This window comes from Nesoenas mayeri (assembly GCF_963082525.1).
Source record: "Nesoenas mayeri genome assembly, chromosome: 7".
Classification (NCBI taxonomy): domain Eukaryota; kingdom Metazoa; phylum Chordata; class Aves; order Columbiformes; family Columbidae; genus Nesoenas; species Nesoenas mayeri.
This window is the reverse complement of record NC_137551.1, coordinates 35,159,299-35,178,664: the sequence shown is the minus strand read 5'-3', so window position 1 is coordinate 35,178,664 and position 19,366 is coordinate 35,159,299. Positions and strand designations below refer to the sequence as shown.

General features: G+C 38.8%; 1 protein-coding gene across 3 annotated transcripts in view; it reads left to right on the top strand.

Annotated features, from left to right (window-relative positions):
- ATE1 (arginyltransferase 1) overlaps positions 1 to 19,366 on the top strand; it is an 82,499-nt gene that overhangs the window by 26,185 nt on the left and 36,948 nt on the right. For all 3 annotated transcript variants that reach the window (XM_080348010.1, XM_080348009.1, XM_080348008.1), the window contains 2 exons: positions 5,177 to 5,358; positions 9,082 to 9,181. In XM_080348010.1, coding sequence (XP_080204136.1) covers positions 5,177 to 5,358; positions 9,082 to 9,181 — 282 coding nt within the window. The remainder of the gene's footprint in view (positions 1 to 5,176; positions 5,359 to 9,081; positions 9,182 to 19,366) is intronic.

The window sequence follows — 19,366 nt, the reverse complement described above, 5'->3', positions numbered from 1 at the left end:
GATAAAAATAATCTAAGATTGGATTTAAACCTTACATGATTTCAATTTGTAATTTTTTGAATTTTTGATGTTGTTATTAACTGCGAATGGTATGAACAGCCAAACTCTTCCTGTCCTTTTTACTTCTTCATTTTATTATTTGGTTTAGTTCCAGTTTTGGCTATGGACTCTGGCACCAAAAATGAATAGTTTAAAAAAAAGATACAGGACATAGTAGCTGAAAACTTGGTAATTTTTTAGCAATAAACAGGATAATGTGGAGAGAACTGTTTGGAGTTTTTTTATTCATTCTTTCGTCTTAGAACCTACATTTAAATATTCGCCATTTTACCACTTTACATATGCAAACATTACCTTGTTTGGAGATGATTGGTTATAATGGTTCAGTATAGGAGGACTGCATGGAGGGGTCTTAACCAGAAACCCATCTGGGCTGGTACCCAGTTGTTGCCAAGGTGAGGCACAGGGCTCTGAAAAGCATCTTTTTGAGTGAATTCCTGATTTATACCCATTATTTTGGATATGTGTATATTTTTTTCCCCATGCATTTATGAACATTTGGTATTTCCTTTGCCTTTTTAACTACTTGGTATTATGGGATCTTTCTGTAGTTCTTCACTCTCAACTCTTGTTTAACCATCCTGAATACTTCTAAATCATCAGCTCAGTTTGCTGCAGCATCATTCAGTCTTCAGTGATGCACCATGGAGAACAGAGCAGAAAATGAACATGGAAAATGAGTTGCTTTCTGTTATGTAAATGAACATTTATTTTCACTTGGTTTTCTATTATCTCTATCAAGATGCTTTTGAATCCTAAAGAAGTGAAAGATGTTTGTGAATCTCTTTGCTCTTCGAAAAACACATCAGCTCTGCTTGGCGTTATTTTGTTTGTTGATATGTGTTAGTTTTTAGGAGATCTAATAAAAAATTATATGGTTACGGGTCTGTAATTCCCAGGATCACATTTTGTAGAATGTTGTGTCTGTGTCACATTTGATGCACTGACCGGCACCAAATCAAAACTTCTTTCATTCAGAAATCTTGGCAAATTAGTTAGTTTGTTTTCCTGTAGTGGTGTACACATCCCCACAAGGTCTATATGGGGATACTCAAGGTCTCTTGCTGCTGAAGTTCCTTGTACCTTCAGTAATCTTTTTAGCATTTTAAGCTTACTGTCCTGATTAAATAGTTGCCAGTATAGCTGAAATATGATACTTTTCCAAGAAGGTAGAGAAGTTAACTCTGTAGACGGCATCTTAGGTTTTGGTGCAGTGAGTTGATTTACACAAAATCACAGAATTGTCCAGGTTGCAAGGGAGTTCATGGGACCACCCGATCCAACCTCCCTGCTCGAGCAGGGTTGGCTGGAGGTGGTTGTGCAGGACCATGAGGTTGGAACGTCTCCAAGGATGGAGACACCACAGACTCTCTGGGCAGCCTGGGCCATTCCTTGACCACTCTCTCAGCTAAACCTGTTTCCTTCTGTTCAGATTGAATTTCACATGTTTTAATTTGCACCCATTCCCTCTTGTCCTGTCAGGGGTGACTACTGGGAACAGTCCGGCTCCCTCATCTTCATTCCCTCCCATCAGGTATCTCTACAGACCAATAAAACCTCCCCCACATCATCTGTTCTCAAGACTGACCAGTCCCAGCTCAAGCCCCTTAATCATCCCTATGGCCCTTATGGACTCATCCCAGTAAATCTGTGTCTTCTTGTACTGGGGAGCCCAGCACTGGTCCCAGTGCAGCCTCATTGGTGCGAAGCAGAGAGGAAAGCTCAGCAACCTCACCCCGCGGGCACCGCTCTGCCCGCTCCAGCCCAAATTTTTTGCAAGGGTCCATTTCAGGCTGTTTTTAATGAAAACACGCAGTGGTACCTCTGCTGACGCAGCCGATATTTGTAGGCTGCTTTCACAGCATCTCCACTAATCCCCAATGAAAGGAGGACGTCGTGCTGAAAAGGAAATATGTTGCTAACCAAGAGATAGAAATCTACCATATGGTAGATTGTGTGTGTACCTTTGGGAAAGGAACTGCTGGAATTAATCACTTGGCTTCTTTGGCAAATAATTACCACTGGAGTGTAGAAGTCAAGCATTTCCTGGCTTTTAATATCTTATTTTGTCCTGCTCTATCCTGTCCTATCTTATTCTATCCTGTCCTATCTTATTCTATCCTGTCCTATCTTATTCTATCCTGTCCTGTCCTATTCATTATTTACTTTGTGTAAGGGATAACATGGGTTTCGTATCTTCCTCCTCCCTCCATCCACAGCAAAGGGGAAAATGAAAAAGTTCAAAGTAGGGAATTTCATTAAACCTTCCAGACAAAAAATAATCATGCAGTGAGTGTGGTCAAGACCCATTTTGGTAAGTGAGTATTCAATACTTTCTGTGATTGCATGCTGATCTGGCATGTGGGTTAACAATAATAATAACAATAATAAAGTAATAAGACACCTTGAAAGTAAAGAGAAAGACTGATGTGCTTTGAAGAAAATAGAGTGCTCTCAACATCGAGTTCAATTGTAAGCAGTTATTACATTGGGGTATCCTAATTGGGGCAATAGGTAATACCAGTTGCTATTAAATATTTAAATTTTAATAATGTGTCATAAAATACAAGCAATCAAATGTATTTGTGGAATCATTAGCTACAGCAGAATGTGAAGACAGGTAGAATTAACGTGGTGGAATATATTGTGTTTTTCTCTGCATTTTAGTCTAAACATTGTAGAAAAATTAATTTGTTTTAATTTTTGTCCGGGATTTAGTTCTTGTTTTTTTGATTGTTTAAATATCATCAGATTATAATAATTCCTTGTATTGAAGTTTGAGTATAAATTGTTGATTTTAAGTTAGTTGCTCCCCCCCGGATTGATTCCAGTGCTAATGGCTGCTATTTCAGGTAGATAAGATAAGCCCTCTTGTGGGACTCGCTCCCCTCGTGTCACTGGTGTATTTTACATCACATCTGACAAACACGGTCCCAGGTGGACACAGGAATGGTGTGAAATGGTACAACCTGCTTCAGGAAAATGTTTCATATCCTTGACCTGTTTCGCGTCAAATTGCCTAGATGGTGCACAAGAAACCAAGTTAAAGGAGCCAAGTATTCATTGAGAAATTGGAGAAAATATAATACTGGGAAGCATTACAAAGGGTTACATTGTATGAAAGCTTTTCAGGGAGGAGGAAAATCTTGCTCTTTTTAAAATGTTATTTACTTAATGTAATGGTGATCCCTGAACGTTTTGCCTGAAATCAGTGCTGTGCTTACTATGTTTGTCACAGAACATAGACTCTTTTATGCCCATGACATTTCACTGTAATTGCATTAGAGGAATAACTGCAGTTTATACTTACTAGACGTTCTTAACTGATGCTGATACTTCAGTTTGCAGAGGTCTGGTGAGCAAAGCCACACGATGCCACGTGGAGTTTGGGATCGCACACAGACACAACATTTGTTTAACTTTACGAGACTTTGAGTGAAATTTTTTTCCATGTTGGCTTAAATTACCCTTTTTAGCATTCATTAAATCCTATATGATGAATTTTTGGCAAAGAAAGAAAATCTGATTTACCTGATATTTATTTAAGCGAGTCTGTGTTGTGTTACCCATCACATTTGCCCTTGGCTTGCAGGAGATGCTTCACCCAGTACAGCCTGGTAGCTGAGCAGAGCTTAACCTGTGCTGAGGGATCCACAGGGAAAATCCGTTCCTCGACTGTGTCCCAGCTTTGGGGTTTTACTGCTGACCACGTAATTCCATTTGGCTCTATGGAAAAGCCGAGGATATTACATGAAACCACGACTCTTGAAGAAGTAGACTTTACCTGAACGAGAAGAAACCCTGTTTAATATGTTAGCATCCGAGTCTAATATCCTCAAAAACTGCAGACTGAGCCCTTGAATGTTTGATTGTTTCACTTTTACAGTATCTGTAGCTCCATGTCTAGTTTTACCCAAACATTTTATTATATGGCCTTTATTTTGGGACTTATTGGTTGGGTCAGTCGGTTGAAATGGTTTTTGTTCACGTGATTGATTTCTTTTGACACATGTGGTACCAATTAGAATAACTTCTACTGCCCATCATCTCTTCAGTCTGTGCTACTGTATCAAAATACGTGATTAAACCCACCTTCTGTTGTTGTAATGCAAACCAGTTGGCAATAGTAGGCAATATTGTCAGATTTATTGAGTGAGAAGCAGCTTTCTGAAGATCTGGCAATGCAGTGAAAAACATGACTAGATGGATAATTAAGTTGAGCACAGTGGAATTCAGGATTAAAGCAAACTTGACGTGGGAGAAAATGGCATGCCAAAGTGGGTTGTGTAATCCACTTTAAACTAGGAGATCATTTTCTTCTTAATTTGAAGCATCAGTTTGTGGCTCTAGGTGCTTTACCCCGTCCGGAGACCTAATTCAGTGCACGACAAAAACAATAGTGAGTTCCTTAGTGATTCTGCAGAAGATACTCTGATGTGGGCTGGCAAAGAATCGGTTCCCCAGATTTTATTGCAACACGGAGTTTCAAGTTCTTAGATAAAAGGTGTTTCATTGGTCATTAAGAGTAAACCTCATAAAGAGTAAACCTCACATATAGAGTAGGCCCTTCAGTTCTTTTTATAGATGTTCTTAAGCAACTTTAATGGCCACTCTGAGAAGTGGAATTTCTGTGGCCAAGGTGCTGCCCCTGGTGGGGTGAATGGAGAGAAGCTGTAGGTCCATGTAGAACAGAAAGTGTTGGAGGAGCGTGGCAGTTGCAGCCAAATTTGGGTTGTGCCACCACAGCATTGTCTCATGTCCACAGATTCTGCCTCTGGGTTTCAGCAGAATTTGTTTGCATGTAATAATGAGTTAATAACTTGGTGAGTCACATTGTTTTATCATGTCGGTGCTAGAAATGCTGGATGGCAGAGGCTGTTTGCACACTTGTGTTTGGCGTGGGGGATGTGCAGAGGTTACCGATCATGAGTACAACAAAAGTCAGAAAAAACACAGTGAACTAGCGTTGTTTTCCCTACTTCTCAAATTCCTTTTTCTAAACAAGGGTGGCAGGAGTAATTTCTCACAATATTTGCTTTTGTCTTAAAATTATATATATATATATATTTAATGCTTAAAGTCAGACAATTATATCCCTTTTTCTGTTCTTGATTAGGCAGAAGATGAACCGAATGGACCGGAATGTGGCTATGGTTCTTTCCACCAGCAGTACTGGCTGGATGGGAAGATAATTGCTGTCGGTGTCATTGATATCCTGCCCTACTGCGTGTCCTCCGTCTATCTGTACTATGATCCAGACTATTCTTTCTTATCTTTGGGAGTCTACTCTGCATTACGGTAAGACAACGTTTTTATTATCTGGTTAGATGTAATAGTAAGAATTGATACTTGTTCCTAAACTTGAGCTTGTATTTCCAGTCTAAACATATACTGGTAATACTATCTCTAGCAAAGTACATTTTTTTTGTAGTTTTTATTTCTTTTTATTCTCTACTTTTGGTTGTATTCCAAATAAATGTTTAATTGGCATCCTTGAATAGGGATGCATCTTTGTAGTTAGCTAAATACTTTTAGACATTAAAAAAAACCACTCAGAAACTAACTACCTAGTTTTTATTGTTCCTGAAAGTAATTTAGTATTGCTTAGTTTCAGCAGGAGAAAACGCTTTTTTGTTTGAATAGAAATAATTTCTCTTTTGACCTTTTTCTTAGCCCCGTCACCAAATGAAATTAATCACTTTTATAGTTTTATGCACATTGAGATCATAAATAACAGAATACCTAAAACCTGTTGTCTTCTGAATGAGTAGTCTCCTGCTGTACTAGCACCATGTATATTTTTCAGGTATGTTAATCTCATTATCTTTGTCTTTCGAAAGCCTGATGGAGAGAGTAATCCTATGAATTTTAAAGCCTTAAATTGACTACCAAGCTAGTCTTGCAAAACAGTAGGAATAGTGAGTAATACATTTCACTATGAATAAGACTTCTGTGCTAAAATGCAAGTTACTGCTTTTCTTCCTTGAGCAATTTTATGATTCCATTAAAAGGAAAAAAAATCCTAAACGAGTGGAAATATTTGTGCATCTCAATTCATTTTGGCAGCTTTTTTGCTTTTCTGTTTACATGAAGTGAGCTGATCACAGACACGTGGTCTTGCCAGGGAGCTTCTTGTGAAGCAACTGGATTTGAACCTTGTGCCAGACGTGTCTATTTTCAGGTTTTCCTGGGTCTGAGAAGTTCTAGCAAAAGTATCAAGATGGGCACTACACTCTTTCACGTGTGAAAGAAGCGCCGGAATTGTGAGATCCAGCTTTATTCTTAAGGCATCCCATTGAGAGGCACCTTCCCCATAGGTGGAGCTTCTTAGATATTGTCTAGTGTTACGTATCACATGGCTTTTGAAATACTGTGTCCAGTTCTGGGCCCCTCAGTTCCAGAGGGACAGGGAACTGCTGGAGAGAGTCCAGCACAGGGCAACAAAGATGCTGAAGGGAGTGGAGCATCTCCCGTGTGAGGAAAGGCTGAGGGAGCTGGGGCTCTGGAGCTGGACAAGAGGAGACTGAGGGGGGACCTCATTAATGTTTACAGATCTATAAAGGGTGAGTGTCAGGAGGATGGAGCCAGGCTCTTCTCGGTGACAATCAATGATAAGACAAGGGGTAATGGGTTCAAACTGGAACACAAAAGGTTCCACTTAAATTTGGGAAGAAACTTCTTCCCGGTGAGGGTGGCAGAGCCTGGCCCAGGCTGCCCAGGGGGGTTGTGAAGTCTCCTTCTCTGCAGACATTCCAACCCGCCTGGACACCTTCCTGTGTAACCTCATCTGGGTGTTCCTGCTCCATGGGGGGATTGCACTGGATGAGCTTTCCAGGTCCCTTCCAATCCTTGACATTCTGTGATTCTGTGATATGTGAAGCACAAACGCTATTTTTAGGAAACCTCTTCCTATCACAGTTAGTTCATACACTTTTTTAAAATTCTCCTTTGGGGTGTGTTCTTCTCAATGTAGTGGTGAATTTTATGATTTCTGCATCATCTTTACGTGAGTTGTTCAAATGCATACGTCAAAGGATTTTTCCCACAAAGTGCACTGTAAAGTTTCTGACGTCAGTCTAATGGTTTATAGCTGCTGAAATGAGGTGTTGCAATCACTAGAATGGTTCTTTGTGAAGGAGAAACTGTAGATTCGTAGTAGAGTTTAGGTCAGAAGGGTCCTCTGGGTGTCATCTGGTCCAGTTCCAGCACAAATCGGGGCCAGCTTTAAAGTCATCGTGAGAGTTAATGTTGCTGTTGATGTAGCATCTCCAGTGGTCTATGCCTAAAAGAGTCTGAATTGTCCTTATTCTGGGGTGTTCAGCGGTGCTGGTGATTTTATAAAATTAATCAGAATTAAGAAATATAGAAAAAAAATGTTATAATTTAGAATTGATCTTTTTTCTGTCTATGAATGGTCTAGATTTTTAGAATTATTCCATATGCTAGGTATTTGAAATCAGACTGATTTTTATTTTTTCCATACAAGGGGAGCATATGTCATAAAATACTCAGTCCCTTTAAGAGCGTTTTTTTGTATTGTTTGTACACATCACACTACTTTATGGAACAATAGACTGACTTAATCCATTTGTATGAAATCTCAAAATTATTTAAAATTTTCTACATAATTAACTTTAAACTTTGTCAGTGCGACATGCGTACGTGTCTCAACTAGTGAAAAAGCAGCTTTTAAATTGTGCAGCATTTAAGGCAATAAAAACAAGTTTCCAACAGTCTTAGAGGGGACAAGCTTGTTCTTCTTTCAAAAATGGAAAAAGAAAAGCTTGAGAGTTAGGGGGGATTTAGGAAGTTGTGAAGGAATCCGATACCTTCCAAGCTGTTGCTAATTTGACTCTGAGGAGGTTGAACTGCTCTGCAGTGCTGTCACTTCCACTTCATGCTACTTTGAGGATTTTTGCTGCTGAGTCGTGGAAAGGATGGGATTTGGAGATCATGTGAAATATGTGGGCGTGTAAGTAAAGAATGAGGGGAGAAGAAGCTACTTGTGGAATTATCCGTCTTACCAAAGGAAGGTAGATCATCAGGAAATATTGAGTGAGTCTCATTTGCAGGGAAAAGTTAAACCTTCTCCCTACTGCCTAAAATCACTAATATTAGACAAGCATAGCATTCATAAACTCTATTTAGTAGGAGGAGAAATACTTGAACTTATTTTTGAAAAGGGGTTATGTAGCACTGATACAGTCTGAATATGTAATATATGTCTTCCTCACTAGCTGGCCGCTCTTGCCAAATGCTAACAATTTTGAGATATTGTACCATAACTGAAAGTTTTACGAAAAGGTGATTACAGCCTGTTCCAGTGTCTGTCACCCTCACTGAGAAGAAGTTTCTTCTCAAATTTAACTGGAACCTTTTGTGTTCCAGTTTGAACCCATTACCCCTTGTCCTATCATTGGTTGTCACCGAGAAGAGCCTGGCTCCGTCCTCCTGACACTCACCCTTCATATACCTCTAAACATTAATGAGGTCACCCCTCAGTCTCCTCTTGTCCAACTCCAGAGCCCCAGCTCCCTCAGCCTTTCCTCACACGGGAGATGCTCCACTCCCTTCAGCATCTTTGTTTTATAAAAATACTCTGAAGTTTTCCTGAGCCACATTAGCCAGTCTGTGTACAATAACTGGACCAGATTTCTGTAGAATTCCAATGAACGTGACTATGAACAAGAAACCTGTTAAACAGAATCTCTTAGTCACTTTTATTTGAATTTCAAGTCAGTCAATTGGCAGGACAAAACACAAAAATGAACGTATTTTTAAGCCTGACATGGTGTTTTGCATTTTGTTTGTTTGGTTTCTAAGCATTATTTTTCAGTTCATTATCTTTGGGTTTTTGAAAGCATTAGTTTTGAGTTTGTTCACTTGATATTTTATTTAGTAGAAGCCTAGTCCTTTAAATAGGTCAAGAGCCAGGTAGCTGTAAAATATTTCAATATGAAGAGGTAAAATGAATACAAGAATTGTATTCAAAAGTAATTAGTATTTTCTTTCCTTTCACAGGGAAATTGCTTTTACTCGGCAACTTCATGAGAAAGCTCCTGATCTCTGTTTTTATTATATGGGTTTCTACATTCATTCATGCCCCAAAATGAGATACAAGGTAAAGTGTGTTTTTACTTATTTCCTTAGCGTACTCTTATTCAAAGGATTTCACAATGTTCATAGTAATATAATCTTTTGTAATTGTCATTTTGGATTTCAACGTAGACTTTATATGGTTAAATTTGAACGTTGGTTACTATTTAACTTGGCTTAGGATATTTTTTTTTAATTTAGCTGCATGTGGTATTTATTACAAGTTGGCTTAAAAGCAGTTCACATGGAGAGGTTTTCAAGGCTGTCAGATAATAGTCTGTCATTAGGTTACCTGGCTATCTCATGTTTACAGGGTATCTTCCAATAGATTAAAAGTCTCCCTTTTTGTTAGGTTTGCATATTTGTGGAACTGTTGCCTAGTGACTCTGGGCAGCGATAACGTGCCTTCGTGGTCTTGGCTGCACTTGGGTTTTTCCCCTTTGTTTTTTGTTAGAAATAGGGGACTTGCTCTGCAGACCCAACCAGAGAGAAGCTGCTTAGCAGCAATTTTGGGCCAGGTAGCAGATTTTTGAGGAAAGGGTCAGGACAATCCACAGAACATTTGGAATAACCGATCTGTCGCCAAACCTCCCTTGTACCCCTTTAGCCTCAACTTTGTTTAGACCTAAGTGCCTAAGGATGTTTCTCAACTGTGTTTTTTACGTGTCATGAATGTGGTATCTTTTCTTTGTTAATGTATAATTTATTTTTGAATATTACAATACAATTTCAGAACACTGAACATGGATAGAAATTGATTGAACATTTACACATAACCAAATAGATCTGTTTATAATGTGGGAAGACACAAAGCTCAGGAAATCTAGAGTAAGAGGTGCAGTGTTTTCTTCTACTTTCTTTTTATTCCTTAAAGTGTGATGAAAATCTGAAATGTTTTCAGCTACTTCTCAAATAACCAAACAATTGGGAGGCTCTTTGAGGTGATGGATGTGAAGGAAAAAACATTTCAGCTTTATAGTGAGCATGATGTCCCTCCCTCTCCTCTTTTTTACCCCCACTCCTTTTGCCAACTTGACTTTATGATCTACATCTGCTGACCAAAACAAAAAGAATATTAAGTCTGAGAGAAGCAAATAAGTGAGCTGGAAAACACCACCTCTGTCATCTAAATTGCCTTAAAGGTTATTGCTTGAACCATAGACTCTGGTTACTTGCTCTACTCTTTTTTACAAGTTTGGGATTATTTGTTCATGGTGCAACACTACAATTTAACATCTCTTGTCTATTCTACAACCTACATTGTTCAAGAAGTGTAAAAAGAATGCATTTAACTTGCTAGGGCACTTAAGAGAAGAAACAAATCTGAATATAATGGCAAAAAAGTGTCCCACTTCTGCAAGATGTCATTGCTGAGAAACTTTGTGTTCAGCTGCTTCTAGTAAGTTTTAATAAAATTGTGAACTTTATATACATGCATTAACCATAACTCCTCTATGAGTCTATGTCTTAAAGTAGCCAGCACACCATTAAAATATGAAGGTTAAATGCTATAAGACTGAGGGCTAACCTCAGTAGCCACTATACACTTGTATTATTTATTATAATGTGGTATCTCTTCTGTTGGGCCTGTGCTGTTATTTGAAAATGGTTGCACCAAAAATATAAGATTCTCACAGTGCTTCTAGTTTTCATTCTCAAATAATGGAAATTTAATAAATTGTAGTGAGAGTATAATGTATTTTTTTTCCACAAGAGTTCCTTTTCTTCCCTTCCTTAGACTTAATGACTATCTGACATGATTCTGATTTGGTAGAATATACATTTTAGTCTTCCAGAAACCTATAGATGTCAATGTGCTTAGGTCATTAAGTGTGGCACAGTGTGAGAATTACCGGGCCAGGGGGTGGGGAGAGGAAAGCCTATACATACATATTTAGAACACATGCAATGGCAGGTAAGTCGTGTGCTTTATTGAGAGAGCAATAATTGAGTAAATTACTGCAAGGGTGTGTGGGGGGTTTTTTGTTTGTTTGTTTTCCTGTATAAATTTATTCTAGAAGTGGCCAAATGAAAATCAGGTTGACATTAATTCTCCGGTTCCACTTTAACCCTCACTGAAATAACATATCAGAAACAAATTTTAACACTGGGCTCTGAAGTGTGTCGGACAACGCTCCTCCTCTTGTGAAGTGATTGGTAATGGTAGAGTAGGGTGGATGAGCACTGACTTTGTGGATTAAATAACTTCATTAATGCCTGGTTGACTTAAAGGCATTACAGGTTGAAGATTTTGCTTTATTACAGTTTAACAGAGATGCTAGAGGCACCGTTCCTTTAATGATATTAGTTTGAAAGAACGGCAGGTGGTAGGGAACTGTTGGTAAACTTGTCAAATTAAATAAAGAAAAGGACGGAGCTGAAGAGCTAACCGTTGTTTTTTTATCCTCTACTTGTAATATTTTTTGCCAATTATTTGTCTTAGGATGTTTAGAAATGGATGCCAGGCACTGTATCACTTCTTTGTACAGGCAGTGTCTTATGGGCAACACGTGCATGCTTGTACTTATTTATAGTGAACTCACAGGATTTTGGAAGTCTTTGAAGATTTTCCATCTTGTAGTCACAGATTGTGATGAATGGAAGTGCCTAAAGTGATATTTTTGATGGAAATGCAGTTCTAGGCTACTTCTAGTGCAGATGCTGAGCTTGACTAGTGGTTTGTACCAAACAGCTGTGTCCCCACTGATTGATAGTGGATGAGTTGGGGTGTGTAAGGAACAGTGACTTTATGATGTGGATTTAAGGAGCTTGACAATGTTCTGCTTTGCATGGAGTGTCTTCTGTACAAAACGTTGGTGGAGTTATTAGGGATCTGCGCAATGAACTGTTGTACTCGTGTTACAAGACTGATGCATTAATGTTGTGTACATGAGGACGCAGCTGGACGTTTGGGTTTTAAATGCACACGACTCCCAGATGGGAGGTGTAGATATCCAACACCAAGCGTCACAGCCTCGTTCTGCATGGGTGCTTCTTGCAATGCAAATTGTAGACATATCTTCTGGATTCTAACTGGTTTGTGCATGTGAAGTAATAGCCAAACATTGTTTTTTAAAGCCTTGGTGTTTCCACGAATGGTACGATTTTGAATGTAAATAGCGTGTGATCTAGTTCAAGATCAGAGGTGTGGGTGTCGTGGAGGAGCATCCCCAAGATGCTCAGAATTGAAGAATTATCAGGCGGGAAGTTTGATGATTAACAAGTATCACCCATCCCATGGATCAGATGTAATTACAGAAATTTTTAAAATAAAGCTTTCTGTAGACTCTCTGTTCCCTTTCCTTTTGTTCCCAAACAGTTTGCACTTGATTGCAATGTGATTTTAAAATGTGAAGCTACCATTTTAAAATGTTGAAACTGCTTAAGATGGGGGAAGGGAATATATTGCAATATTGTTGTTCTTTAGTTCCCAGGTTCTCTTAGATTTGTCCTCATGTATGGATTAATATTCATGAACTGGTAAAATAAAATCTACATTAAACTGAGACAAAAGGATTTCTTTAGCTGTATTAACTATGTTAATGTGGAAAAATGTGATGAAAAACCTTAAGCAATGGCATTGTTCCATTTTTTCTGGGTAGGTTATGGTGATCCAATATTAAAATAGTTCTCTGAAGAAATTCATGACACTGTGGTAAAAGTTTTCAGGCTCTGTTGGATGTGGTAGATCTTATGTTGGAAAACAGTCTCCTGGAAAAATTTCCAGGAGTCCTAAGATGCAAAGTCATTTTCCTAATGCATTTTGGAGTCTGTGATAAAATTTGAAGTATAAGAAAGTAGTTTACTTTAGGATGGTGTTGCTCTCAGGCTCGCTTCTCATGTGTTTAAGTGCTGTATTTGTGTGCACTAATGCTTTTTGGTTGAAGATAATTTGTTTAGAAATATTTTTATAGAATTACAGAAATAAAAGAACCACCTTTAGCAAACGGCCATATCAGAGGGATGTTTGAGAGGATTGTTTTTCCCCTGTGCTGATATTCTGTCTGTTTTCTCCCACATCTTTCCAAGTTAAGCATTTCACTCCATGGCTCTGTGTTACTAAATTCACATTTTCCAGTCACTACTGCACTCGGGATCCTTTCTGTTCTTTCCATTGCAGTTGCTTGATACTGATTTTGAGTCTTGTCCACATGGATGGATTTTGGGTTTGTGCTTTTGGTGCAAACAGTAAGTGTCCTTGCAGCCCTGCCTTTGCCATTTAGATCTCTGCCCACCCTAAATCAAGTTCTCTAAGTTCTTGTATTGGGATGGTTATGCTGGTTATGTTTTCTACCAGTTTCCTTCCTTCTGGGTTTTCTCAGGCTTTTTCAATGTCAATATTTGCATGCAAAACTGCAGCTGGAGCACTTATCCTTCCTTGTTTTGGTCAATGATGCCCTGAAGCCGCTCCACTAAGCTGGTAAATAACCACAAGCATTGCTTTGAAGCGCGTAACAGGTTTAATGTCCTCTTGCTGTGTACCATTTTAAGACCATTCTATGATGCGAAGAGGTGTTTTGACTGAAATCTTTATCCAGACTTGTATGTAGGCCAAAGTAAATGGAATTCTTTCAAACAGTCTCCTTCGGTATCAAGGCATGGCCAGACTTCAGATAGATGGAATACTAGAAAGGGCTCTGAAATGTCAGAAAAGAAACAAAAGGCTGATTCATCTGTGATTAATCATCCTTAAACTAAATACCTCAGACCGACTGTGGTCCTAAGCGGTGCCCCTGGAATTTTATGGCACTCGAGAGCCAATTTCTTTGGCTGCTTTCAGGAATTTCAGCATCGCTCCTGCAGCAGCAGTGAAATGATGCAGTGGTAGCCTGGGCTTGCGCGGGATGTACAAAGGTCTGGCTTATCCTGGCTTGTCCTGCTTATTTCACCGTTTCTAACCGTGGTATTTAGTTAACCTTCTCAATGTGCTTGGATTTGCTTTGCAAGCTGAAATGTGTCAGGGAAAGAGACTTAATGTGATGTGGCCATCAATGATTTTGGGGTACAAGGGTTCTGCCACTGTGCAGCTGACAGCTTTGAAAATATGTCACTAATTCCGCACAAAACCAGCAGAGATTTTTATACCTCTATGAGTGATCTCTATATTCACCATGTATTGAAGCTGCTTTTCTCACTGGTATTACTGTTTATCTTGATAGCGGGAAAAGATGAGAAGCTGAGAGTAGTTTGGAATTGCTCCACTCAAGTCTGTTAGCACCTGTACTAGAGGCTTTCCCAGGATTAATTTTGTCAGTTTATAGGAATAACTGTGCATACAAATGAGTACAAAACTTTATTTATGACCTGTTTACACACACAAAAAAAAAGTCAGCTAAATATTCTGAAAAGTCACTGCTTGTTATAGAGTGCCAAGTTGTTTGCAATGCCATTAGTTAATAAAGAACTGAAGTATCTGCGTTGAAAAACCATTATCTAGTCAAAGTGATAAACACTTTGGCAACACAGTGGTTATGGGTGTTTTTGGCAAGACTGTTAAAAACAAACAGCAAAATAGTAAACAAAGGCAAAAACATAGTAGTAATGAAGCCCTGAGAATTACAAGTTACAGAAGTGGTGGGAAATCCCTGTTTATCTATATGTGTTATTGACATGACTTTTAACTGCCACCCTCCTTCTTTCATCCCATTTCTTCAGCGGGTTCCCCCACTGGCCAGGACACTCTGCATCAGCATCTATAATCACACACACAATCACACAGAATGGACTGGGTTGGAAAAGACCTCAGAGATCATCAAATCCAGCCCTTGGTCCAACTCCAGTCCATTGACTAGATCATGGCACTAAGTGCCATGTCCAATCTCAGTTTATAAACCTCACGGGACAGTGAGTCCAGCACCTCCCTGGGCAGCCATTCCAATGCCTGACCACTCTCTCTGTGAAGAATTTCTTTCTAATATCCAGCCTAAATCTCCCCTGGCAGAGCTTAAGCCCATGCCCCCTTGTCCTATTGCTGATGCCTGGGAGAAGAGACCAATCCCCACCTGGCTAGAACTGCCCTTCAGGTAGTTATAGAGAACATTTCTTTCTTCAGAGCTGTGAACTTACCCCATGTGTCCTTCTCATGCTTTGGGTTGGTGACTGAGGGAGGAAGATTATTCTGAATTCTATCAGAGTTTTGGCATTTAAACCCAAAGAGATTTTGAGAAGATTCTTGCTGGCCAGGACTTCTGTATGTATTTTGGAAGACCGATGCAGTGTACATGTGTTGAATGGTTCTGAAAATCAAATTGCTTTAATAGTCCTTCAAGTTGTAATTAGCGCAAAAAATCCTGATCTTTTTACCTGTATTTTGTTAAATGTGTTTTGCCTAGAAGGCTGGCTCTGTTTTTCGGCTCTGATAAGTTGTTTGCAAAACTGAGGATCGCAATGTCCCTCATGGTTTGCTGCTGCCCCCTCTTCCCCCTTCCTCTTCCCCCTTCCTCTTCCCCCTTCCTCTTCCCCCTTCCTCTTCCCCCTTCCTCTTCCCCCTTCCTCTTCCCCCTTCCTCTTCCCCCTTCCTCTTCCCCCTTCCTCTTCCCCCTTCCTCTTCCCCCTTCCTCTTCCCCCTTCCTCTTCCCCCTTCCTCTTCCCCCTTCCTCTTCCCCCTTCCTCTTCCCCCTTCCTCTTCCCCCTTCCTCTTCCCCCTTCCTCTTCCCCCTTCCTCTTCCCCCTTCCTCCCTTTCTTCCATAAAAGCTTTCTCCTTCCACCTCTTCTCACTTGGAAGCCTCTTACTAACTACTTACTACTCACACTGAGTAAATGGAACTAAACACGTTGGAATAAACAACTATGAAAATATGGGACAGAGTAAAAAATACCATAGGTGAAAAATTATTAGCTCTTTAGCTCTTGATGTACTACTACTGATAAATATTAAGAAGTGTTTCTTATTTACTTTGAACAGCATCTTACAGAGTATTTGAGGCTACCTTCTAGGGTTTTATTATGGGCATCAAAAAGCAAGACTAAGGGATGGTCTGCTCTGGATAGCAACAGTTATTACTGAATGTTGACAGTGAGTTTCCACTGAAAATGTAATTATTAAAAGCAGAAATATCAGTTTCCATGTTGTTTTCATAGCAGGTAAAGATAGTAACTGCAATTCTTTGTTTTTTCCTAAGCTGCTCTGTTTTGTACTGTGTGTAATTGGTAAATTATGGTTTTTCCTTGGTGCAAGCGTTGAGCTGTGCTGAATTTCACTCAGTGTTTGCAGGGTTAAAGCCAGATGGAATCCCATTGTTTTCTGCTAGAAACAAACACAGATCCCAGGGCGTCTTTCTCCTTAACTTTTCTTTTAAAATATTTGTAATCTGGACTTATTTTTTTGTCAATTAGAACAACATGAACATGACCCTGTGGACTTATTTTTCTCAGTTTGGAAATGTGTATTTCTTTGCAGTTGTTTACTTGAAGTTTACAGTGATTCAAGTGTAACAGAATTGAAGTGAATATAATACGTATATTTATGCCCAGTTGTATTATTTGTAGACTTTTATCAGGCCAGAAAGAAATGTCTGTTGTAAAGGTCTCAGCTGATCTCTGAAGTGAACAAGTCTCTTTCTCATTACTCTATTGCCCCTTTGAGTAAATAAACACATGTCCAAAAGCAGAAATGTTGGGGTGTATATTGTACAAGCTTCAAAGGAATTGTATCTGAATGTCATTTTCGGATTGAAGTTGTTTGTGAGTGGTGAGACTTGGCCTCTCTTACAGTTTCAGCTGTATACGTGTAACTTTTTACTACTAATGTTCTCAAATAGAGTAAGCTTTTTATTTGATGCTTTATTTCTCTATACTGGAGAAGTAAATGTTATTAAATAGGAGTAGGTCCTCTTAAAACTATCCATTTGTTATCTGCTGTATGAAGCTTGGATCAGGTTACATTATTTTTGTGTCCCTCCTCCCAAAACCAACCAAATAAAAAACCCTTAGAGAACCAGTTCCCAAATAGGTTGTTTCAGAGAAATGTTCAAAGTCATATACAGTGTCTTTTAAGTCATTCCAAATACGAGGTGATTTAAGTATCAGACCTGAATATTGATGGTTTACTGATTTTGATGATGATACTTTTGATGCTACTAATAGTTTTAGTATCCACCAGTAAAGATTCTTCCACATACGGTTCTTCCAGGATACGTTTATGTAGATAAGGAGGTACATATATTCAGCATTCACAATTCAGATATCTTGAAGAATAAACATAGACATGTGATAGAGATGATATAACTACTCACATATGCACATCAATAGGGAGAAGTTCCACACCTTTTACTTCTTACAGCAATTTTATTACCTTGGGATAACTTCCCTACAGCGTTTATTTGATCAATGTGATTTTGTTAATTTGTGTCAGGCTTAAGTAAAATCTAAAATCTGACCTAACTTTCATAAAAGCGTAAGAATGGGGGGTACAATTTGTTAAATTGCAGCCCAGTTCTACACTGGTGGATATTTTTGGAGTTATTAGAGGTAACTCTACTGTCTCTGTCAAAAATAACTGCGAAAAAGATTTATTCAGGATCATGTTAATAAACCTGAGGCAAACCATCTGAATGATAATAGCTGGTAGAAATTTATCATGTCTAATTCATGACTCTGTATACTCATATATTCACTGCTTACTGCCGACTTGTACTAAATCTTATTTGAAGGCTTATTTGGGCACTCCATAGCAAACGTTAGCAATTAAAGTCAGAACCGTAAACTCTGAAATATGTAGACAAAAGAGGTGTGGGGTTTGCTTGGTTGGGGTTTTATTTGAAGAGGGAATAACATATTCATGTGTCTTTAATTTTTCTCCATCATCTGAGGAATGAAGTCAAAACTCAGATTTCAGTATTTTCCAATTATAGCTCTATAAATCCATTAGCCCTCCATAGTAAGTGTAAGAATGCATGGAAATGAGTGTATTTTTAAGGTTTCTAACAAGCAAATGAATTGATATAGTGCTGCTTTTTCAGCTTCACTTCATTTTTTGTTGATTGAATCATTTCTTGATGGTCCTCAAACACCAGTGAACATTTTTCACTTCTGAATTTTGTCTGTCTACTCGTCTCTCTGTGGTTATTCCCAAAAGTGAGTCAATTTGAACATGCGGAGTTGCAATGCCATGATGCAAAAGGTCAGAACATATTTATGACAATAATGCTCTCTACTTTTCCCAACATCGTCTCTGGGTGATGTTGTTCATAGCGATGCCAGTTTTCAAATGTTGGGCCAAATATCAAATATTCTTGTGTCCTGGACAAAAATCAGCCATTTAAATCTGTCACTGAAGTGTAAGCCACTGAAACACTGGTTAGTTTTATCTGTGCACCACATTTATTGAATCCGGCAACACTCGGAGAGTTGGATCTCTCAGCTTCAGATCCTATTGGTCTTATTGTATTCTTATTTTGTATAATTTGCTGATTGTATTAGCTCTAATCAGGCAGTGTTGTCAAGTGGAATTTATTTGGTCTGAGAGCCAGGAACTCCTACTTTTCCTGGCTCTGCCCTGTTCACCTTGTGGGCTTTACAGTAGGAGCTGGCTGACAAATCTGTTAATGTGCATAAGAGATGTTTTTTTCTCCAATTTTCCAGGAAAGATTTAATGGTAGATACTTTAATGAGGTCTGCTTTTACTAAGACCTCATTTATTTTACAGAGGTATCACAGTATGTTTAATCTAGATGACAATTCATTATTTTGAATTATTGTTTTCTTTGTCTGAGTTTGTTTAGCTGGTGACTGTACTGAGTCTCCAAGTGAAAGTATATTAATGAGGTTCTATTATTTATCCTCAATTCTGATATTAAACACAATGTTCCTGACAGTCTAGTTCGCGAAAATTTCAACGTCAGTGTCTGTGAATGAGAGTTCCAGACCCCTATAGAGGAGAATGATTTGGAATAGTGCAATCAGAGGAAAATAGACGGGCCATGGGGGATTATGCCGTCTATCCCCTTACTCCAAGGCAGGCTCAACTATATTTGTGCAAAGTTTTAAAATCTGTTGGGCATGTGTGTGCCAAAAGGCTCATTCGATAAACTTACACACAACTCTCTGCATTGGTGGTTATAGCCCTATATATTCTTGTTTTTATTAGTCTTCCCATTGAATGTTTTTTATCATGTCTGACCTGAACTTTTCCTAAAAAGTACTACATTTTATCCTACCTACCATGCACTTTAAAACCCCCTAAAGTCTCTTTTGTTTGCAACACCCTTC